At 34.8% G+C, this 24,742-nt stretch overlaps 3 protein-coding genes across 3 annotated transcripts; 1 reads left to right on the forward strand and 2 right to left on the reverse strand.

Moving 5' to 3' along the window:
* Positions 1-730: 730 nt before the first annotated feature.
* LOC107773485 (putative clathrin assembly protein At5g35200) lies at positions 731-6,676 on the forward strand. The gene is made up of 16 exons (XM_075220162.1): positions 731-921; positions 2,032-2,159; positions 2,261-2,330; positions 2,692-2,789; positions 2,997-3,138; positions 3,240-3,340; positions 3,514-3,597; positions 3,743-3,793; positions 3,900-3,965; positions 4,046-4,111; positions 4,204-4,284; positions 4,499-4,576; positions 5,120-5,260; positions 5,351-5,426; positions 5,530-5,645; positions 5,826-6,676. Exons 2-16 carry the CDS (start codon positions 2,085-2,087, stop codon positions 6,396-6,398), a joined length of 1,818 nt encoding a protein of 605 aa, XP_075076263.1. The 5' UTR covers positions 731-921; positions 2,032-2,084; the 3' UTR covers positions 6,399-6,676.
* Positions 6,677-8,751: 2,075 nt separating this feature from the next.
* LOC107773564 (UDP-glucuronate 4-epimerase 1-like) lies at positions 8,752-10,575 on the reverse strand. The gene has a single exon (XM_016592963.2). It carries the CDS (start codon positions 10,270-10,272, stop codon positions 8,977-8,979), a length of 1,296 nt encoding a protein of 431 aa, XP_016448449.1. The 5' UTR covers positions 10,273-10,575; the 3' UTR covers positions 8,752-8,976.
* A 6,099-nt stretch (positions 10,576-16,674) lies between these two features.
* Positions 16,675-19,808, reverse strand: LOC107773442 (GDSL esterase/lipase At2g24560-like). Its single transcript, XM_075220832.1, has 3 exons — positions 19,191-19,808; positions 17,930-18,185; positions 16,675-16,880 (listed from the first exon to the last, which is right to left on the reverse strand). The coding sequence occupies exons 1-3, from the start codon at positions 19,806-19,808 to the stop codon at positions 16,675-16,677; spliced, it is 1,080 nt and encodes a 359-aa protein (XP_075076933.1).
* Between the last annotated feature and the right edge of the window lie 4,934 nt (positions 19,809-24,742).

Consider the following 24,742-nt stretch of genomic DNA (forward strand, 5'->3'; position numbering starts at 1 on the left):
ACTAACTATTTTTTTCTACAATTTAATATTTTCTTAATGGGTGTGCTCAAGGCAAATTGATCGCTTATTGTGAATCGGAAAGAATAATTGTTATAAGGTGACGATATCTCTTCAGCGTGTGAAGCAGTAGGTTTATCAAGAGGCCATGACTTCATTAATTATATTACTCCAATTATAGTAAACATTAAGGTGCGGATGTCGTAACTCGAATATTCATTTAGACACCAAGTATTGACTTTGATTTGCTTTACAATCCCTATACATAATCCTTCTTTGTTTTTAAGTCTATCTACTTAAAAACAAATTATGGACATAAGAAAATCAAAGTAAGCTCTTTTAGTGAGATTCGGTGGTGGCGGGGTGCTACTTTAAAACAAATTCTTTATTGTGTTCAATTATTTATTCATTAATTTCAGGTGAGTAAACTCTTATTTTATAATTTAAACATAATTTTTGATATAATCTTTATGTGATTTGAAAAAATAGTTCTTGACACGCGAAATACGCGTATGCTAATTAGTTTCTGATATAATATTTATTTAAGACTAATTAAATAATAGTTTAAATTGAGGGGTGAAAGAATTGGATTAGTTTCAATATCATTTGATAGATTGGCCAAATAAGCCATAAAATCAGCAACTCAATTACAATTTATCAGGTCCAAAGTTCTTAATCCAACTGCAAAAAAAAAAAAAAACATTTTTTTTCCCTAAATTACTGAGTAGTCGACTAAAAAATAAATGGCTCAAAAGGCTTAATTTTTCATTTAATGAAAAAACCAATTTTGTTATAATCACATATTGTTCAAGTGATAAATAATACGTGCATAATATCATTGTTTTCTCTTTCCCTCACCATTGTTAATTACACAGTCAATCACCGGAGTATTTTCCAGCCACTGGACGGCGATCGGTTCCCGTGGTAACCATTTTCTCCTGTAATTGCATCATGAGATCTATCATCATGTCTACCATAATAAAAATATGATGCATATAGATCCAACAAGACTAAGGGCACTAAACTTGTTATCTACAGAAACAGATTGAGAACTTTTCTTTTCACTTGGCACCAATTTCATTTTTCATGTAGAAAACTTCTCTTTTTCTTTTACACCATTTTATTTTACCTCATTCCAAGATGTTACATGAATATGCGTTTAACATTGCATCTTTATTAGCCCTAACCTCACCTTAGTCAGCGAATCATTAATTCAATATGCATGTTCTTTGAGAAACATAAAATGGCAGTCGGTGCACTAAACTCATGTTATGCGTGGGGTACGGGAAGGGTCGGACCACAAGGGTCTATTATACACAGCCTTATCTTGCATTTCTGCAAGAGGCTGTTTCCATGGCTCGAACAACTGACTTCCTGATCACATGGCCGCAACTTTAATTTACCAGTTACGCCAAAGCCTCGGAGGCTAATGTAGGATTTCAACCTTAAAGTTCTTAGCATTAAATGTTGCACTTTGGAATTTGATACTTGTTGAAACTTAAGTGGTTTTGTGAAATATATGTCTTGTTAAGTTTAGTGTTGAAAATATTGAGTTCAGTTAAATACATTAATCTTAGGCTCCATCCGCCTTTGCATGCGTTGTTGAATATGCAAAATTGCGAGTTTTGAACTGTCTATAGAGTAGAGCTGCTTGTTCATGAATGAAAAAGTACTTTGACAGATGATTAATTATTTGTTTAATTATATTAAGCATTGTTTGTTTTATGGATCTCTGTCCATTTTTGGGATCAGATTTTGAGAAAAACTTTAGCTTTTAATGATGATAAATGATGGAAGTGTTATATGGTTAATAACACAGTGATTTTACATTTTTAAATGTGATATTTGATTAGTTGGTAGCCAGAGTCCAAATGATGGGTAAATATTGATGAACTTCTGTTCTTTTGTATAAATAAAAGGAATCAGAAAATAGACTTTGCATCCACCTTATATAGTATGTATTGGCTCCTTGATTAGCTCTTAATTACTCAATTAAAATGCATTACGTGAAATTTGTTGCATGTCTTTTTCCAGGTTCTGTTATTGGGTAACAAAATTAAGTTCTAGGGGTTCTGATATTGCTGCATATGGCGAGAAAAGCTCTTGGTGCTTTAAAAGACTCCACAATGGTTGGGATGGCCAAGGTTAACAGCGAGTACAAGGTGAACTATATCTTTGAAAATATATTATATTAGAATGTTTATGCAATAGTCTAAATTTTGAGTTAGAAAACCCATTGATTAAGAATCTTGTTTTTCTTCAGAAACTAGATGTCGCTATACTCAAAGCCACAAACCATGTCGAACTACTGCCAAAGGAGAAGCATGTACGAAGTAAGTTCAATTTGAACTTTGCACATCAGAGACATCGAATTTATATGGCTTTGTGTCAATCTTTAGTGGTCTCAGCAGCATAGAACTTCCGTTAATTGAAGGCTGAGGCAACCTCGGATGAAATTAGTGATGTTCATAAGAAATACAGATGTCTCTTTCATTTCCTTTTAGGAATTATGGGCTTCTAATTTCGACTTAGCCATTTTGTTATCAAATTTAGGAGATGTGTCCAAATAATATGTTTTTCAGTGTCATATATGAACCTTTTGACTTGACAGATAAATGTTTTTTGTCATGCATTTGTTTTCCTTTTGCGTTTAAATGGTTATTGCACAATGTACTCAACTTCTTCTTTTTGCAGCTCTTTTCAATGCAGTTTCAAGCAACAGACCTCGAGCAGATGTTTGCTATTGCTTACATACTCTCTCCAAGAGGCTCACCAAAACGCGTACTTGGCAAGTATGATCCAATTACACCATGCTATTTGTTTCATTTACTTTACTTCAATGCATTGAGTACTTTTTGCCGATGGCTGTTTCTTTTACAATTCTCGTCTTCATAGTCTTGCGTCGAAGAATTTCATGTAGATCATATGCCTGTAAATATTTTGAGGTACAAAGTTCATATGTACTTTTCTACTGACAGGCTCTTATATTATGTTTTCAGGTTGCACTAAAAGCGTTAATTGTTATTCATCGTGCTATGAGGGAAGTCGATGTTTCATTTCTTCAAGAGCTTGTTAATTATACTGCTCATAGAGACCATTTGTTAAACCTAACACATTTCAAGGATGATACGAGCACCAATGGTACGTATCGCCTATCTTTTTGATTAATCATATGCAAATAATTACAACTACTAAAATACGAGAAACTGACAGTGTGGATTCTTCTGATTTTGATTGTGAAGCATGGGACTATTCGACTTGGATTCGTTCTTATTCTTTATATCTGGAAGAATACCTTGAATGCTTCTGCATTATGAGATATGATTTTCAGAGAGAACGGAAGGTATATATGTTATTTTTTGCATTGAATAAAACTATCTTAGATGTTATAAAATCCATTTCCTAAACCATTTTGGAATGCAATTTTTTTCTTTGAAATTGATTGTTTTTAAAGTTCTCTCAATGTAATAGTTAAGTCTTTCATTTTGTTATGAAATTGTTATTGATACTAAACAGAGAATAAAGGAGCTAAACACCCCAACCTTGATAGGAACAATACCTGCTTTACAACAACTGCTCTCTCGCCTTCTTGATTGCCAGGTGATGGATCAATCGATCACTGAGTAATCATTTGAAATCTCTGTTTTTTTTTTTATATTTTGGTTCACGTGTATGTCGTCCTATAATGTTCTGGTACAAATACATTTCCTTTGCTTTAGAGGAATAATGAGTGTCATATTTTCAGCCAGTGGGAGCAGCTCAATATAATTTCTTGATTCAGCATGCCCTTTCAATTGTGAGTTATTACTGAATGTCCTTTCACTATATACCAGTAACTTCATTTGGCTTTAATGCTTTTCACATTGAAAATCAACTTATCATATATCTTATGTTTGATATAGGTTGCAGCAGAAAGTGCGAGTCTATACGTAGCAATTGCTGATGGGATGCTTAACCTGGTGGACAAGGTACGATATAGTCCAAATAGTTGTGATAATGGACAGATCAATGTGAAAAACAATTGGCATTGACTAATAACCTTTGACAGTTTTTTGAGATGCAACGTCATGATGCGGTCAGGGCACTTGAAATTTATCGAAGGGCAGGAGACCAGGTATGTGCATCTTCTTTGTACATATGCATATATCGAGCTACTCATTGTGCATATTTTGCTTTAATACTTGGAAATATATCTATGTGATGCAGGCAGTAAAGCTATCTGAGTTCTTTGAGATATGCAGGAACCTTGACTTTGGACGAGGTCAGAAATATGTTAAAATTGAAAAGGTAATCCAGTTAGTCTTTGTCTCTTTCTCCTTTTGGTCCATATTTCTATCCCTGATTCGTATATTCTCATAATCTTAAACTACAAACAGGTACTCCTTTCAGATTTCTAAGTCTGTTTGACAATGTTGTATGATCCTAGTTTATAGACCTTACATAATAATGCTGACATTTCTTGTTGTAACATGCTGTTTCTTCTTCTAATTAATGAATACAGCCACCTGAATCATTCATTACAGCAATGGAAGAGTACTTGATGGATGCACCAAAACCTCTAATGATTACATGGAGGCCGGTACGTTGTAAAGAATTCAATTGAAAAATCTTGTGGTTAGAATTTCAATCTGTTATAAGGTACTAAATTTTACCTTAACTATAGTTCTGTTCTTCTCAATGTTCTCACATAACAGACAAAACCTGCCCATTACATGGCTGTATGTTATTTCTGTCATTGGAGTTCGATATGATAGAAGCTGCCATCATCAAAACCTTCTTTCATAGTATTAATTCTAGTTATCCCTAAGACTTTCGACAGGGAAGTTCTTATGGAATGAGATAACACAGAGTAGGACTAATCTCGCGTAAGGTTACTGAACTTTATTCACTATAAGAGTGACATGAGAAAACTATTTCTTGTCACATTAAAGTAATTGAACTTTACTCACTCTAACAGTATAGTCACCAAACTTTACCCACATTAATGACAAAATACTGATCGAAGACCTTACCATTATAATGGATAAGATCCAGAGATCCTTCGTGAAATTAACCTCACAGATGTAACTAGTTTATAGTCTTATTTCTGGGAATTTCTTCTTTTTTTTTCTTATGCCAACAGGATGATGATGACAGAAGTACCAAGGTCATTGCTGTTCCTGAATCCAAACAAGAGACTGATCAAGAACAAGAACCTGAAGTACAAAAGAAAGAAGAGAGTAACACCGAGACTCCAGCCCCACCCCTCATTCCTGACCTTTTAGTAAGGACTTCTTGACATAATTTAAGTACTTCCAAATGGAAAAATCAATTTTCTGATGATACATTGTTAGCTAATTATAAACTTTTATAGTCTTTTGATGAGCCAACTGAAGAATCGGCTGCTCCGGAAGATAACAACTACCTAGCTTTAGTTATTAGTACACCTGGTATATCTTCTTTCTTTCTTGTCTTCTTCTTTATATTTGTATCTATCAATGCAGAGGGATCCAAGTTTTTCTTCTAAGTATGCTCATTATATTATGTGTGTAGAGGAGTTGTCAAATTCTTTGAACAGTTCAGACCAATGTGGTGAGCCGACAGGTTGGGAATTGGAACTCGTTACAGCGTCAACTTCTAACCAGGGGCCGTTCACAGATAATAAGCTGGTTAGCCTTTTCACTTGAAGTATAAAGATTTTATCTATTGATCCTATCTTATATCTACCATTATTCTATTTGTTGTCTAACCAATTAATAAGAATTGCATCAGCTTGATCAGTGATGTGCCTTAAATATTTTCGTTTACCAATGCTTCATTATATTTGAAACATTTTCTCCTATTTCCAGATACAGGGGGGTGTACTAGATAGATCAAAGTTGGATAATTTATATGACACAGCATTGGCAAGACAGAATATAAATGAGCCTTATAATAGGGATGCTTCATCTAATCCGTTTGAGGTAGCCGATAATTCCCAGGATGCATTTTATAGTTCAAGTAACTCTGGAACAAGTGATGCACAAAAGGCTGCTATGACTCAATACCATGACTATATGGTTTTAATGCAACAACAAATGGCCAATATGTCTCAATTACAAGAACCATTCATGGGACAACAACAAATTTCTGGAATTCCCGGACAACATGAAACCTTAATGCAGCAGCAAATGGCCGCTATCGTGTCTCTACAACAGCAAAATGCTGTTATAACGCAACAAGAGGAAGTCATTATGAAACAACAAAATGATGGAAAGTGTCAAGAACAAGAAACACAAATGCAAGAAAAGATAGAAGGGCCAGTATTGGTTAATGATGCAAATCCATTTGGGAATCCTTTCACTGATGTTACAACGTATAATCCCTCTCAGGATCAGTCTCATGTATCTCAAAATCAAAACTCACAGGCTAGCTTAATATAAAATCATTTTTCAAAGAGAAAAGATGGTATTTGGAAATGCAAGAAATTAGACTGTTGATAAGATGGGAATAACCAATGTGTAATTCAGTTAGATTTATTTGGCTGGTTGTTCTAGTCATAGTGACAGTAGGGGGCTGCTATCATTTCTTGGCAATTATACATGTTGATCCCATGTTTGTGTTAGTAGTAAATGTAAATAAGAATCGAACAGAGTATTAATCAGAAAATGTTCTTTCCTCCTCTATCAATAGAATACTGAATAATCTTTCAAAATGTGCACTTTTGGCTCAATTAATTCCCTGATGTGTTGTTTTTAAGGTAATACCATAAATATGCAAAACACATTTGTAGGATGTGATTTAAGAATGAAGCATAACGCTACAAGTCGCGTACAAATCGCATTCGTCAAATGTGATTTATAGATCGCATTCCCCAAATGTGAATAATAAGTTGTTTTTGCTGCATTCGCTAACTGGAATATATAAATCGTCATCACTCAGTGCGACTTATAAATCGCGTTCGGTAATGGTGACTTATAATAATTGCGAGTTATATATTCACTCGATCATTGCGACTTATAAACCACATTCGACAATTGCGAGTTATGAATCGCATTAGTAACAGCCACATTTGGTTTACATCTTATAAATCGCATTCTGTAATTGTAACTTATAAATCGCATTCTGTAATTGCATCTTATAAATCACATTCTTTAACTGCGACTTATAAATCGCATGTATGATTGCGACTTATACATCGCATTTGTAGCGACTTATGCCATGTATTATCTATTCTTTCATTTATGCCTTCCGCGTGGCAACCATTACCATTAACTACAATCTACAAGTGGGGCAACTTTGAAAATGTAAACTTTTTGTTAATACACAAAGCAACTAACTCCATAGTCATGCGGCTTCAGTTTGAAATTTTAATTCCTGGTTTGTGTAAAAACCTTGTTTCAACACAATTTGCTTGGCAAATATTGGAGTTACAAAATAAATGTTGCATAATAAATTATCAAAAGGAACCCCAAATTAACCAAAATATCGGACTGATCATTCAAAAATAACCAGCATTTGTTAAGTCATTGAAAAATAGCCATTATTTTGCTGTAACAGAGATCGGTCCAGCATAATATACTGGAGTTCGGTGCACTTGTGTAAGAACTTCCAGCATATTATGCTGGACCGATATACTTTGCTGGCTCCAGTATAATATACTGGAGTTCTAGTATACTTTGCTGGAACTCCAGTATATAATATACTGGAGTTCCAGCAAAGTATACTAGAACTCCAGTATAGTATTTTTTTTAATTTTGAACAATGTTTTCGTTCAAATTTATCTTTATATGAAATTGCGGCTATTTTTGAATGACCACTTGTAAATCGGGCTATTTTTTAATTTTTTCCAAAATATCCAGAGTGTCGGCGGGGAAAATCCAATACACATGCAGTAGGAGCTTTACAGCTAAACGGTGGCCCACAAATTGCAGCCCAATCCAGCGGCTCAAAAACTTTTAAAAAATGGCAATTACATCACTCACATGGTTGTGGGCCCTCAACCATTTAACTCGTAGCCGTATTTCACGGTTGGCCTCTCATCTCTTAGCTGTCTGCTATCAAATGTTGTCATAAAATATTAAATGCATCAATGGGAAAATATCCCATGTGCCTCTTAAGTTTAACCAGTACACCATGAAGTATAGTTCAATGGGAAAATTTTACTTTGTGCTATGTTTGAAAAATGGAGTTCGTGGGATTCAAAATCTTGAGTAAGGTAAAGCTTTGGATCCAGAAATTTCACTTTTAGATATATGCAATTTCGTGTGAGCACAAAGTAAAAAATTTCAATAAATGATGAGAGATCTTTTGTTGCTTAATCAAATGTCCAATTTTTTGCCACAAATTACTAAAATAGCTAATTTGATACTACTAAAGCACAAATATCAAAGTGTCAAAGAAATTCAAGTACATAAGTTGAAGGGAAAAGAGAAGGGTAGCTTTGACATAAGCTGCGGTTGATTAGGAGGTTACGGGTTCGAGTTGTGAAAATATCTTCTTGCAAAAATACAGGGTAAGGCTGCGTACAATGACCCTTATGGTCCGCTCTTTCTTCAAAGAAAGCGCATAGCGAAAGCTTAGTGCACTGGACTGTCCTTTTAGGAAATTAGACTGACCAAAAGGTCCTAAAGCCCGTCAATCGAAAATAGTTTCTCTATCTTTATAGAGTAGAACCAAACCACAACCTTATAAAATGTAAGATAACAACTTTAGCAGTAAATTACCAATCAATTACAACCTTACTTGCTTATGCTATACAAGTGTCTTTATCATATATGTATTCCAAGGAATCCAATAAACAAAGTGCAAATGCGTTTATAAGAAAGCATTTAATAACAATATTCTAAACAAGGGATAAGGAGCTCTCCAATGTTCTTAGCTTCTCTTCCCCAAGAAAAATATTCAATTTTTTTTTTCCTTTTTCCCTTTTCTTCACCTTTCTTGCGGTGATTTTAAAAAACATAAAATCAAAGAAAAAAAAGTTTCTATTAAAAGAAGAAAATAAAATTAACAGAACAATCACTTTACAGACTTTTCTTGACTATAGCCGTAATAAGAGAGATACCACCTAACAAATTTTCTCAACCCGGTTTGCAAATCGGTTGTCGGTTTATACCCGAGTTCTTTTCGGGCCGAGCTAATATTTGCATGCGTAAACGGAACGTCGCCGTTTCCTAGCATATCCACAGTATGCTTCTTAGCTTTTACCTTCAAATGCTTCTCCAACATCCCAACCATCATCGGAACAGTCACCGGCGATGTATTACCCAAATTAAAGATCCGATAAGTAGCGGGACCTCGTTTCTTTCCACCCGACCCGGTACTCTTCCCTGCAGTATCTAATGATCCAACACATCCTTTCACAATATCATCAATGTAAGTAAAATCCCGGGCCAAGTCAACCCGATTCTTACCCCGGTAAATTGTAATCGGCTTTCCTTGTAAAATATTCCGGGTAAATGAAAAATAAGCCATGTCGGGTCTGCCCCATGGACCATAAACAGTAAAAAACCTCAATCCAGTAATTGATAACCCGTAAATATGATTGTACGTATGAGTAATTTCCTCACCAGCTTTCTTTGTTGCTGCATATAATGAAGCGGGTTGATCAGTCCGATCCGATTCAGAAAACGGTACCTTTTCATTTAACCCGTAAACTGAACTGGAGCTGGCCCATACAATAGCAGGTTGCGGGTTAGCATTTTTGCAAGCTTCAAGAAGTGTAACAAGTCCAGCAATATTACTATGAACATAAGATTGAGGATTTTCCATGGCGTATCGCACACCCGCCTGCGCAGCTAAATGCATAACATGCGTAAATGCTACAATATCAAAGAGCTTTGCTAACATGCGCGCGTCGTTAATATCACCTTCTACAATGAAAATATTTTGAGAATTTAACAGATTTTTCCTTGCTTTTTTCAACGAAGGGTCGTAGTAATTGTTGAAGTTGTCGAGTCCCACGACTCCATCGCCTCGTTTTTTCAAGGCGAGGGAAACGTGGGTCCCAACGAAACCAGCTGCACCGGTTACCAGTACGGACATGCCGTTGACGCGGTGGATTTGGGCGGAGTCACGAACTTGTTTCTCCCAATGAAGACTACCCCACGTTGAGGAAAGATACCGGGTACCGGAATCCATAAATGATTGAAAACTCAAATACGACGCCGTTAAAGCTATTAAAAACAATGCCCATAAAAACATTGTACTTGTCGAAGCGAAACATCTATGGAATTGCCGATTTACAGAGTAATAAGTTTTGTCCTTGAACTTTCCTGGTGTTGATGGATACAATTGCTCCTCCAATGGCCGCATTTTCTTGAATAAAAAGAGAAAAAAAGAAACTTCTGGGGTTGTTTTGTAATTGAGAGAAAATTGGAACTTTGTTAGATGCAGAGGAAAATGGTGGATTTTTTGAGTCTGCACCTGAGGAAAGAAGAGGAAAGAAGAGGAATATATATATTGAAAGAAAGCTTCAAAACGCGTTAAAGAAAGAGAGAGAAAGGAAAATATTCAAAGGATAAAGAAATTGGACGAGAGAAAGAGAGAGTTTCGAGGAGACAGCCAATGCCAAGCCAAGCAGTACAAATTTAGGAAACTGGATTTTTGCCTTTTTAGAAAGTGAGGAGAGAGAAAGAGGGGGATGGGTAAAAATAGAAACTGTAGAAAGATAGTAAATCTGTAATTGGATAATATTTTACTTTTAGGTGGAAACACCTTTTTATTTTAATTTTTCATATATATATATAAAAAAAAATTCTTTATTTATATAATAGAAAATGCTCTAATTGGAAACAAAGAAAATGTTTTTTTAATTAAGGTGCTCTAATATTCCAATTAAAGAGACACATTAAGGTGTGGAATTACAATTATTTTGACATTGTTTCCAATTTGTGACAGAGTAAAAGAAAGCGTAAAATCTCTACTCAAGAAGTAAAAAGTGTATAATAGTAAGTTCATATACTATTCGCCTTTGGAAGAAACATAATATTGCTATTAATAAGAATTGTAACGAAGTAGAAAATACTCTTTTATCTTTAATCAAAATTCTAGAGTTCGAGCTTTGAATATGTAATTGTCTTTAATATGGGACTTCTTATTATGAATTTAAATTTAATCAAGCTCGAATTCGAGTACCTAATTGTTAAGATATACTATTAATCATGCGGTTTAGATATAGTATTGTATTTTATTCTTTATGAAATAATTATTTATTTGATTTATTCAATTTAATAAAGTACTATTTTAAATAGATCATTTGTTACATGTGTGTCATTTAGTTATGAAATAGACAATTTAGTGTATGGAGTCTTAGCTCATGCACGGAAGATTAAATTGTCGGTTCTCATAATTAATAAACTATGTTCACAATCGAATATATTATTGGGAAAAATATCTTGATGGTTGTAGCACGAGATTAATGTATAATTTATCTTGATTATGAGAGTGGTTTTACTCCGACTTCTTGTGCTAGTATACTTAGTGTATATTGAACAAGCCAAGTAGAGAAAAAGTATTTTTGTACTGAATATATATAAAATATTTTATCTAATTCATTAAATGAGCTTATACTCCTAATCTTGATATAATTATTATGATCAATGTGATTTGTTTATTGTTTTGATTTATCAAAATGTACAACTCTATTCAGAGTTAGTGTATGCCTAATAGATTGGACAATAACGAATAGTATTTGTGAAATAATAATTAGTTGATAGAATCTATGACTCGATTTTGAGTTTTGATGATACCCATTTATGTAAGCTTATAAGTTTTTATGTGAAAATCCGATCGATGAATTTTGTATCCGTCACATGAAATAGTTTAAATAGAATTATAAAGGATTTATTAGTTGATTAAATTAAATTGTCAGTGATTTAATTTAATTAACTGGTATTTGTGATCTTAACATGGGAAATTTAAATAAGTGTTAGTGAATTTTCGAAATTCATATTGAGGAGTTCAATTGCAGTTTTTTGGTGGAATAAACTGCAATTAATTATAGTAGGAATTAATTTATCAAAATTTTCGAATTGATGCTATAATTGGTAGCCTCTTATTGTTTCTGTGGTCCCTGTTATACTTAGTAAAATCCTCGACAAACTTGGGTAAAAAGTGACTTGGGAGAAAAGTCATCCTTTTGAGTTAGAGTAGGATTCTACTTGCACAAGCAGAATCCTACACGTTTTTGAGCCCCCTTTTGCCTGAATTTCGTGTCTACATAAGGAAGACGTTTTTCACCCAATAACTCACTCTTCAGAGTTGTATTATTTTTGCTCACTCAAAACAATTTCGTCCAAGGTTTTATAAGGTATAGCAGAAGATTGAAGCCCTGGATTCTTGCTTTGTGGAGGATCTGTGCAACGTTTTCAAGAGGTTAGTTCTTCTAATCTCCGAATTATATATCAGCGTCTAGTTTACATGTTTGTGATACCTAAATTTTATACTTGCTTCTGCTGCACATGTTCTCGCAATACTATCAAATGAAACCAAACAAAGAAACATATTTCTAAAAAACCTCACTGCATATGGTCCACATGAGAAGATTAAGCTACACCTTTTGCTATATTTAAAAAGTATATGGGAGTATGGGACCCTAAGTTAGTATATGCTTTAATTAAGCTAATCCTGTCAGCCGTACAACGAGACACGTTTGGTGCAACTTGCACGTCGTAATAAAATATTAATTATAATTTTTTTAATTAGACAATACTTACGGAAGGCCGTATTGTGAAAAATTTTAATGTATAACAATTACAATCATACAACTTACTCAAAAATCTTGAAAACAATCAGTTCAACTATTCGGGGTTGAAAGATAACTCATTAAGTGAGCTTTTTATTTTCCACGGTTTAGCTAAAAATTAATAATTTTAACTCTTTGATGAGACTAATGTAACTTATCACTTATGCTATAAAAAAAGATAGAGAGAATATACTAATAAATACATTAACATGCAGGGAGTTACGGGCGGTGCACTGAGCCATCCATTTGAATATTATGGAATTTTCCTTGATCCTTCATTCTTGACTTAATTTATTTCTTCAAGTGTATAATATCTTTTACAAGAAGATTAAGATTCCAATCTTGGGTGGTTGGAATGGGATTAAATAAAAGAAACCTTAAATAAAGGTTGAATGTGAAATTAGTTACGTGTTAGCTTTTAAGCAAAGTGTGTTCTTTTGACTAATCAAGCACATATCGTCTCTTGTAAAATTGTAATAATGAAAACACCCGTAAGAGCTTATAAACTGATTCTGTTTAGTTTCTTGATTTTTTTTTTCAAATTACTTTCCTTTTTCCCTCAAGTAATGAAGTTTTTCTTCTTCAAAATATTAGAATTTAATCTTTTAATAATGATCTAACTATCATCAAAGATAGCTAAAATTTTGAGTTGAAGTTTTGAGAATGAAGTCGTTTTTGGTAGGAATTATTTTATTTCTCAAAGTGAAATTTTCTGACGCGAATTCAGATTATTGAATCTTGAAATCGGTACCGAGCATATGAAAAAAAAAAGATCTAACTAGCTTTATGCCTTTGTATAGTCCTATGTCAACTTCCAAAATGTGCTCTCTTTCAATTTATAAATGAGGAAAACAATCAACTTTCCTGTCTTCTAAAATTAAAGAGATTGCAGATATAGTTATTAGCTCTTAATGAGTTAGTTAATCCTATTAATTTTATGTCACCTAGTTTCCTTTAATGAACAGGCATAAATCCATAGATTTATTGATAAAGTTGATGAACTGTCGTAATTAATGGAAGGACTAAACTTATACTGTAGAATCTAAGAATAGTAAGTTGACATGATACATGAGCTGTGACGCAGTGTCTGTCTACAGTCTACAGGCTTGACTTTAACATTGATCTGCCATTTATATGAGCTGTGATTACAGTAAGATATCCACTCAGTCACTTATATAAATAGTAATACTTGCACGGACTATACGGATGACTAATACGGCTAAAATCTGCCATCTAGTTGAAAAGGTAAATTTAGCTGGCGTTTGAACTAATAAGTTGTGAAAATAAAATAGCCAGTGTAAAGTCATTGAAAAATAGCCACTATTTTACTGTAACACGGAAAGTTCCAGCATACTGGAGATTGATGCACATGTGTATGAACTTCCAGCATATTATGATGGAACTCCAACACACGAAAAGTTCCAGCATAATATACCGGAAATTGGAGCACCTGTCTATGAACTTCTAGCATATTATGCTGGAAGTTCAGTGTATTATATTGGAACTCCAGTATATTATACTGGAATATTTTTCGAATTTTGAACAATGTTTTCATTCCTATTTATCTTTACATGAAAAGTGGTTAAATTTCGATTACTTTTGCAATTGTGACTATTTTTCAATTACCACTTGTAAATCTGGCTATTTTTGAATTTCACCCTAATAAGTTTGGTTAAAATTAATGTGTCAAAATAAATAAAACGTGGGTGTAGATTAACATAACCTAATTGTGCACGTAAAGCAATTTCTTGTAGCGAAAGAGAGAACATAAAACACAAACCATACTTAAATTACTCCATTTAATCTAATACACAAGTGACAACGGCACAAACTAGTACAAGGTACTAATTACAAATATAGGACTCCATGCATTATATATTCTTTATTCTTATTCATACAAAAGTAGTAATTAATCTCCTTTTTTATTTTTCTAATGGAATATTTAGTTACCATAGTCACCTCCGTATTCACGAGCACACATGATCGGCCTTAATTACCGGAACCAGAACCAGCTCTTGATCCAGCGTATGAGCCTGCCTCTGAACCAGCACCACTTGATCCACCTCGATTGCCTGAACCAGAACCAGCTCTTGATCCAGCATACGAGCCTGCCTCTGAACCTGCACCACCATTGCCCGAGGAAGTTGAACCTGAGCTTGAGCTTGAGCTAGAACTTGATCTTGAGCCAGAGCCAGAGCCAGAACCGGCTCCTGCACCGGCTCCTGAACCACTTCCACCTCCTAAACCCAAGCCTACACCAGCACCAACGCCCACTCCTATACCACCACCCACGTCTAGGCCCAAATCCTTTCGTGCCACCCGACCTTCAGAGGCCATAATAAGAGTTGACAAAACAAGCAAGGCAAGAAAGCCCAATGCCTTCACCCTAGCCATATTTAAATTAAGACACTAAGAGTAACAAAATTACAAAAGTAAATGTTTGTCAACAAGTATTCCTCTATTTATCTACTAGTAATGCTTGATTTTATCTTGTTGTAGTGAAACATGACAATTGTAACGGTATTTATAGGTTTAGATACTAAGGTTTTGGTTTGGTAAACATTAACAATTAAAGGCAGTGGGGGACATTTAGCATTATTAACATAATGGGCCGGACTAAAGTTTGTGGATGAGAAATAAAGGCATGAAATTGAAGAAAGCTTTTTGGACTCTTCATGTGATAGCCATACTATGATGAGAGTGTGCCGACCCACGTATCATTCCACTACCATAGTGGAGTACCTATAAAATATACAATAATACATTCAATAGGAGGACAATAATACAACACACGAAAAGAAGAGAAATGTGAATAAGGAATTGATAGACATGAGACATGTGTACCTTACAAGTATTTTAAAATTCATATTCATGTGATGAAATGTTGATTAAACGGTTGTGATGGAACGGTAAGTACCCATTCATTTTAATCAAAAAGTCTCAAGTTTCAATCATGAAAGTGTAATTGTGGTAGGGAGTGCTTTACATCCAAAGCAAGACTTACTGGCGATAATCCGAACCGCAAAGTGGCTACCGAACGCAGGGTGAAAAACGAAAAAATAGAAAGGAGAGAGTGGAATCTTCTGGATTTTAGGACTTAGGTGTGAATAAGAATTTGCTTCTTGAAGCTTCGATAATTAAACGTAGTGCTCTAGGCATAGTTATGCAGAAGTCAAATGTGATGATTATTTGCAATATCACAAGATGATTAGGGTTAGATAAAGATTGGAGTGAAGCTATGTCAAACCAAGAAGCTGACAAGAGACAGCGATAACTGCCTATATTGGAGCGTACGCGTATTTATGTCATTGTATAGCATAGAGTGTGAGTTTTTGGTTTGTGAATATTACTTAGATGGATTAACATTTAACTTTTGCAAATGCTATTAAAAGTTCAGTTTAACTAGCTTGGTAGACTTAGAATGATGATGTTAGACGGAATTTTCTTTCTGTTTAAAAAGAAGATGGAAACTTTATGAAATTTTATGTTTATTTGAAAGCTTCAGAAAAAATTAGAAAGAGCAGTAAAGAGTTGTTTCTAAAAATAGATACAATTCGAAAGAAAGAGAAAAAAAGTTAATTTCTGTTAACATTATAAGAAAGATGAGTTTGCTATTGCTATCAAACTCATTTATCTTTATTAATTTTTGTCTTTCAAAAGGCACTTTATTAGTTAAAGTTTTTAACAGCATACAATTTTACACTAAAAATAAGCTAATCATTGCTAGATTTGTAATTCTAAATCGATTCAGCACGAAAAATATTTATGTTTCAGCTTACTTAAATTCCAAATTGGTTAAAGAAGACTAGTCTTAATAAAAACCACCAATTTTTGGTTCTTTTTCCTCTCACAATCAAACCCCCCCCCCCCCCCCCCGCACCCCACAATTTTTCTGGCTCTCTCTCTTTACAATAAGTGAAAAATATTACAATAATCCCTTCTTTTACCATTTTACGATATGTTTGTAAACATCAAGGACTGCGACTGCTTGAGATTTGCGAGAGAAAATCCTTCACCAAGTACTCAGTAAGCTTATAATATGTTGCTTCAGTTGGATGAATACTATCAAAAAATACGTATTGTGAAGTATTTGAACACACTGGTGAAAGACTTGTACACAAAGGTCCAGCTTCAAGTAATCCACTTCCACAGCACCCTCTTTTAGTTTCCTCGAATCCTGTTCCAATTAAGTAAAAGAGCAAATTTAGATTAATAAGGAAAAAATAGACAATCTGATGTACGAAGTACCTCGCGTTCTTGCAGGGTTTGGGGAAGGGCAACATGCCAATAGAATATGATGTATGCAGTCTACCCTGACGCATGCATCTGTGGCTGATTCCACGGCTCGAACTCATGACCTATAGGGTCGCATCCAAGAGGATATGATGTAGGTAGCCTACCCTAATACAAGCATCAATGGCTGATTCCCTGGCTCGAACTCGTGACCTATAGGGTCGCACCCCAAGGGAATGTGATGTAGGTAGCCTACCCTAGTGCAGGCATCAATGGCTGATACCACGGCTCGAACTCGTTACCTATAGGGTCACATCCAAGGGGATGTGATGTAGATAGCCTACCCTAATGCAAGCATCAGTGGCTGATTTCACGGTTCGAACCCGTGACCTATAGGATCGCACCCCAAGGGAATGTGATGTAGGTAGCCTACCCTAATGCAAGCATCAGTGGCTGATACCATGTCTCGAACCCGTGACCAATGGGATGTGATGTAGGTAGCCTACCCTAATGCAAACATCAGTGGCTGATTCCACGGCTCAAACATGTGACCTATAGGGGCGCACCCCAAATGGATGTGATGTAGGTAGCAAGCATCAATGGCTGATTCCACGGCTCGAACATGTGACCTATAGGATCTCACCCCAAGGGGATGTGATGTAGGTAGCAAGCATCATTGGCTGATTCCACGGCTCGAACATGTGACATATAGTGTCGCACCCTAAGGGGATGTGATGTAGGTAGCAAGCATTAGTGGATGATTCTATGGCTCGAACCCGTGACCTATAGGGTCACACCCCAAGGGGATGTGATGTGGGTAGCCTACCCTAATGCTCATGCAAGCATCAATGGTTGATTCCACGGCTCGAACCCATGGGCTATAGGTCACAGGATAACTTTACCGTTGCTCCCGGCTCCCCTCAACTTTAATGAGAAAGAAAAACAAAAATAAAGTCTGCATATAAGTTGAAGTATTGAAAACTCAGTACGTACCATATTGTTGTGGATTGTTAATAAGGTCTAATAGGGGATTGTATGTGTCTGCATATAATATTGTGCTTCCTGGGAGTTGTGCTTGCAATTGAGGTAACAATTCCTTAAGCTTTTGATTGTAAAGTTGAGCATCAGAATTCTCATTTTCTATGCAAGTTCTAAGAAGTGGAGATTTTGTAGTCATTTGAACTGGAAGACAACCAATTGGAGGCAGTCCATTCAGTACAATCATACGGCATCCAAGATCATAAAGTTCCTGAAAAAATTACTAGATGCATTAGAATTACCATTAATTTGCAATGCTTCTAGCTAGTTTGATGGTGAAACCTTACTCGTAATGAAGTTTGCACAAAACCAACCAAGGCAAGACGTTATTTTTATGCATATATTTATTCTTAAACCATGATTAAGTTATAATAAGTAATGGCGGAACCACATGTATTCAAGGGATGTCAACTGGTAACCCTTTATCGAAAAATTACAGTATATATATATATATATGTCGCTTGACCTTTTCGGGAGTTTGCATGTTTATATTTTGATCCCATTTAATGAAATTTTTGGGTCCGCCGCTAGTGATAAGTATCTCAATTTTAGTATTTAACTGCTAAGGTTAAATTGTTTGACTTGGTGTATAAAATTGATGCGGATTGAAAACATTTGAAATGTTGACTATGTGATGAGACTATAGACCCATATATTAATGAAGAGCTATTTCTGGTTCTAATTACCACAAAAAAAAGGTTATTAAAGAAGGAAAATTGGTGAAAGACAAATAGGCAAAAATAAGAAGAAAAGAAAAAAAATCTCATTTTTAGCAAAGATTAATTTATATTAACCAATTAAATAGGAGTACTACTGATGTAGCGGATGAGGCTCCTCCTCCCTTAACCAGAGGTCTCGAGTTCGAGCTCTGCGTATGGAAAAATTCTTGGTAGGGACCGCTACCCTCCAAATGGCCCCTACCCCCACGCGAATTCGGATATAGTCGGACTCCAATGTGGATACCGGACACCGAATAGGAAACCAAAAAAAAAAGTTTCAAAATAGAATACACTTTTCAAGTGGAAAAATTCTCATAAAATCAAAACTATATATAGGACAATCTTAAGTCATTATCCTTTAGGAAGTTTGACAAAAAACACAACCATCGGCAGTGACAACAAAAACAAAAGTCTTAACCTTTCAGAAATGCTGAGAAATTCACAGACATGCATAGTAAAGAGTGATGAAAGACAAAGAACAAAGTAAGTAGTCTAACCTTGACAAAACTTTGCAGCTTTTCTAGCAAAAAATCTTGATATTTACTTACAGTACTGAACTGAAGTCTTCTTGTGGGTATATCATAGAAATTAAAAACTAAGTCATTAGTTCCACAACTAATAATAACCAAAGCACCTTTCACTATTTTTTCAGCTTTTGTCTCTCCTACAACCCCTTTAATTTTCTCCAAATATTCCTCAAAATATTCTAACTGTTTACTTATTGGAATTGTACTAGTAATAGTACTAGTTAATTCATCATATCCTGAACCAGCTGATGCAAAATTAATTCCAGTACATAATTCATTTGTTGATAAATTTGGCTGTAAATATGGTGGAACACCATTTTGTTTGAGATTTAGTAAGAAAGCTAACATGTCTGGAACAAGTTTTCCATTTGAAAATCTTCCTGTTGGGATATTGTTAGGATAATCTTTGCCATAGGGTAAGTGATTTGCTTTGACTAAAGTGAGTATATAGTTATTATTTCCTGTATCCATTGTGGAATCACCAAAAATTAAAATGGAAGTAAAATTTGGCATGACTGTTTGGTTAGTAATGATTATATTACAAAAGAAAAGGGCAAAGAAGAAGAATAAGAAGGTTTGAAGTGCCATTTTGGATAAAAGAATAAACTAAGATATTGGATTTCTTATGATTAATTTCATGAACGTGCATGCATAGATATATAGCCAGGAATTTGTTTCTTACACAACTACCTAATTAATCAATATGTTTAGTCTTCTTAGACGTATATCTTGTGCCTTTAGATTGTTTTTAACCCAACTTTGATCCTGCAAAAGAGAAAATCGAACTTTAATTTTTTTTCTATATTTGAATACTATGGATTATTGCTTCTTAACTCTCCTAACCAAGTTCCAGTTTTTTCTTTAATTATTCGTATTAGGAAAATTCGAATTCGTACCGCAAAAGGTCCGGCAAAAGGTTTCCTACCAAAGATTTCTCCATTGACTTGGCTCAAATCCGAAACCTCTAATTACACCAAATTCTACTTTATGCTTCTGAAAGTAGTTTTGACTTCTAATTTAAATCAACCTTGACACTATTTGGAGTACTACTTTCTTTGTAAGTATATGGATGAAATCAACAAAGAAGAGTTTGCCATATTTAATTTGTGAAGAATCATAATTTTGATACGTAATGTTTTCTCCCTCCGTCTTTAGCCAAGACGTCTGTCCATGTAAAGCTTATCACTTGGTCGTTTTAGATACTAAAATCTTTTATTATTCCAAACAATGTTGTCTTTGTCAGAGTGATCTCAAAGGACTTTTTGAAAAGCTAACTACGGACTGCGACTGTATTATGAGAGTGATATAGAGAGTTGGCTTAACAAGTAAAGGAGTGAGCGTGAAGTGAATTAAGTCAGTGGCTCAAGGGACTGAAATTATGCTATTCTTTTCTCTCTATCTGAACGGACTAAAGTGATTATTTAACTAAATGTGGAACGTAAGTATTGATGTAATTCCTTGAGTTAACAAAGACGACTAACCGACCAGGATCAAGATTTTGAAACGCAAACATGGTTTATGGGCTGATTTCAAGAAACAACGTATCTCAAGTTTTAGGACTCGGAATCTGATGATTCAAAAATGAGGTGAAAGATGACGATCTGAACTATAAGAAAGACTATTTACTCGTTCAAAACAAGTAAATATTGATGCTGCACCAGTTTAATGAAAGTTATGATTCTATGATATCAAAAGAACGAAAGATCAAGAAACGTGTTCTTAAAAGATCAAGAACTAACAAGTTCCTAAAGTCACCACTTGGAATCAATTAACGTGATAAAAAAAAACTTGTTGCGGCCAAACGCACACGTAAGTATTGTTGGGGTTTTAAGCATTAGTATGACTTAAAAGAGGGTGAATGGGAAATGGAGAGAAATGAAATTTTTGAGTGAAATTTTAAGTTCCCCCCTAACAAAGAGACATTGTCCCATATTGGAAAAGGAAGAGGTTTTTAATAAGTATATAAGCAATTGCTCTTTTTCTAGCTCTCAAAGAGTTGAGAAGAAGGCAAGCCTCGCGCCGTCGTCGTCGCTCGGCTCGGCTTCTGCTTCTGCTTCGGTCAATTGATTGATTAATTTTTTGACCAAGTTTATTTGTTAAAAGTAAATATTAACAGAAATGTTATTAAATATTCGTTTTAATAACAAAATATTAATATTAAAATCCAACGGAACCTTTTTCAGTTTTTCAGTTGTGTAACTAAAAATTAAACTTCCCTCTTCAATTCCGGTTTATTATTGCATAAATTAGTCATTTATGTTATGTCATTTATGTTATGGCATTTATGCTATGGGCATTTTGCATAAACAACCATTCTGAAAAGTTGCACCTCTTCAGTTTTCAGCCCAACATTGGCTATAAATACAAGTCCATTCTCTCAGAATTTTCATACGAATTTCTCAGTTCTCCTCCTTTCTTCTGCATATTTTTAATTTCAAAGAAAGCAACAGTAAGTGTGATTTACTACCGAACATTATGTTTGCTGAAACACTGGGTTTGAAGTACCACTATACCAGTGTGTAATTCATTCTATCAAGGGAGGAAATAATCCATAACCTTGGGTGCTAGGAGTGGATTAAATTCCTTAAGGAAACACTGTGAATTCAGTGGGCTCAGATTAACTTCTGTTTCATTTATATGTTATTTTATTTTCTCTAGAATTAATTTACAAATACATTTTACTAACAAGCTTAAGGAAATTTAATTTTGTATTTTGTAATTGTGTTATATTCATTGTTCTGGAGAATAAAACCTTTGTGGTTTTCTACTTCGTTGGAGATTAAAATTTATGTGATTTTAACGTTTGCTTGTGTCATTCTTTTACAGAAATGACTAATGATAACGGAAACCAACTGTTCCGATGATGACTGCCAATGCGTCGTCAAGCCGAACACCGTCATTGGCACCGGCGGAGAAACCCAAAAAAAATTTCGGGTTAGATTTCAAGCGGTAGCAGCAGAAGATATTCTTCTACTTGACTACTTTAAGTCTGCAGAAGTTTATCAAGGAAGGTATTCTTGTTCTGCCTGATGAAACTCCAGAGAATGAACGCTTTCTTGTGATTAAGGCGTGGAAGCATTCTGATTTTCTGTGCAAGAATTATATTCTTAGCGGACTGGAGGACGATATGTATAATGTCTACAGTGGCGTGGAGACGTCAAAAGAATTGTGGACTGCGCTTGAAAAAAAATACAAAACAGAAGATGTTGGGTTGAAGAAATTCGTTGCCGCTAAGTTTTTGGACTACAAAATGGTAGATAGCAAGTTTATTATTACCCAACTCCAGGAATTGCAATTGATTATTCACGATCTCCTTGCTGAAGGTATAAATCGAATTAATATTGATGTTGAAAGTAGTACTTTTAGTATTTTTACTAACATAATTTTCATTGAAGGTCTTGTCATCAATGAAACATTCTAAGTAGCAGCGATGATTGAGAAGTTGCCTCCTTTATAGAAGGACTTCAAAAACTACTTGAAACACAAACGCAAGCAGATGTCCCTTATAGATCTCATTGTTCAGTTGAGAATCGAAAAGGACAACAAAGTTGCTGAAAAGAGAGGCCGTGGAACCTCAACAATAATAGGAGCAAACATTGTTGAGAATACTTCTCAAAATAAGAGAAAGAGGAAGCAGGCTTCTGGACCGAAAAGTAACCCAGCAAGAAGCGGTTCAACGGAAATTGCTACAACTGTGGGAAAGCTGGGCATAAATCTACGAAGTGCCATGCTCCAAATAAAGACAAGAATAAAGTTAAGCAAACATGGTTGAAAAGCATGAAGATGTTGATGACTTGTGTGCTATACTTTCTGAATGCAACCTGGTGGGAAATCCTAAGGAGTGGTGGATTGATTCTTGATCCACTCGCCATGTTTGTGCTGTTAGGGAAGCCTTTGCAACATATGCTCTGGTTGGACCCGAAGAGACGCTTTCTATGAGAAATGCTGCAACCGCCAAGATTGAAGGATGTGGGAAGATCGTTTTGAAGATGACTTCTGGCAAGGTGGTGACTTTGAACAACGTCCTTCATGTTCCCGAGATTAGGAAGAATTTAGTCTCTGCTGAACTTCTTGTTAAGAACGATTTTAAGTGTGTTTTTGTATCCGATAAGGTTGTAATAAGTAAGAACAAAATATTTGTAGGAAAAGGTTACCTTAGTGAGGGCCTTTTCAAGCTGAATGTAATGGTTGTTAAAAATAATAATAAAATTTCAGCTTCGTTTTACTTACTTGAGTCAAATGATTTATGGCATATACGTTTGGGACAAGTCAATTATAAAACCTTGTGAAAAATAATTAATTTGGAAGTATTGCCTAAGTTTGAATGCGACAAATCAAAATGTCAAATATGTGTGGAATCTAAGTATGTTAAACATCCTTATAAGTCAGTTGAAAGGAATTCAAATCCTTTAGACTTAATTCACACAGATATTTGCGACATGAAGTCAATACAATCTCGCGGTGGAAAGAAGTATTTCATAACTTTTATTGACGATAGTACTCGATATTGCTATGTTTACTTACATAATAGTAAAAACGAAGCAATAGACGCATTCAAGCAATACAAAAATGAAGTTGAAACCCAACTTAACAAGAAAATCAAAATGATAAGAAATGATAGGGGTGGTGAATATGAATCTCCTTTTGAACAAATATGTTTAGAATATAGAATTATTCATCAAACAACGGCTCCTTACACGCCCCAATCCAATGGGATTGCGGAAAAAGGAATCGTTCATTAAAGGAGATGATGAACGCATTATTGATAAGTTCTGGTTTGCCAGAGAACTTGCGAGGGGAAGCCGTTCTTACGGATAACCGAATACTAAATTGAGTACCCCATAGCAAAACACAATCCATTCCATATGAAAAATAGAACGGAATGAAGCCCAACTTGAATTATTTTAAAGTGTGGGGTTGTTTGGCAAAAGTGCAAGTTCCTAAACCCAAAAGAGTAAAAATAGGACTGAAAATCGTTGATTGTGTTTTCATAGGATATGCGACCAATAGAAAGCATATCGATTTCTGGTTCATAAATTAGAAAATTCGGACATTCATAATAATACGGTTATAGAATCAAATAATGCTGAGTTCTTTGAAAATATATATCCGTATAAAAAAGAATGTGATTTGATTGGTGAAGGATCTAAATGACCTCGGGAAGAACCAAAAGAAAGTACATTTAATCAGGAGGATCCAAGACGTAGTAAACGTCAAAGAACGTCTACTTCATTTGGACCAGATTTTATGACTTTCTTATTGACAAATGAGCCTCGAACATTTAAAGAAGCTATGTCTTCTTCGGAATCGTTGTTTTAGAAATAGGTAGTCAATAGTGAAATAGAATCCATATTGAACAACCATACATGGGAATTGGTTGATCTTCCTCCTGGAAATAAACCTTTGGGTTCTAAATGGATCTTTAAGAGGAAAATGAAAGATAATGGCACTATTGATAAATTTAAGGCAAGACTTGTAGTAAAAAGGTATAGACAACGAGAAGGTCTTGACTACTTTGATAC

This window comes from Nicotiana tabacum, chromosome 8 (assembly GCF_000715075.1).
Source record: "Nicotiana tabacum cultivar K326 chromosome 8, ASM71507v2, whole genome shotgun sequence".
NCBI lineage: Eukaryota > Viridiplantae > Streptophyta > Magnoliopsida > Solanales > Solanaceae > Nicotiana > Nicotiana tabacum.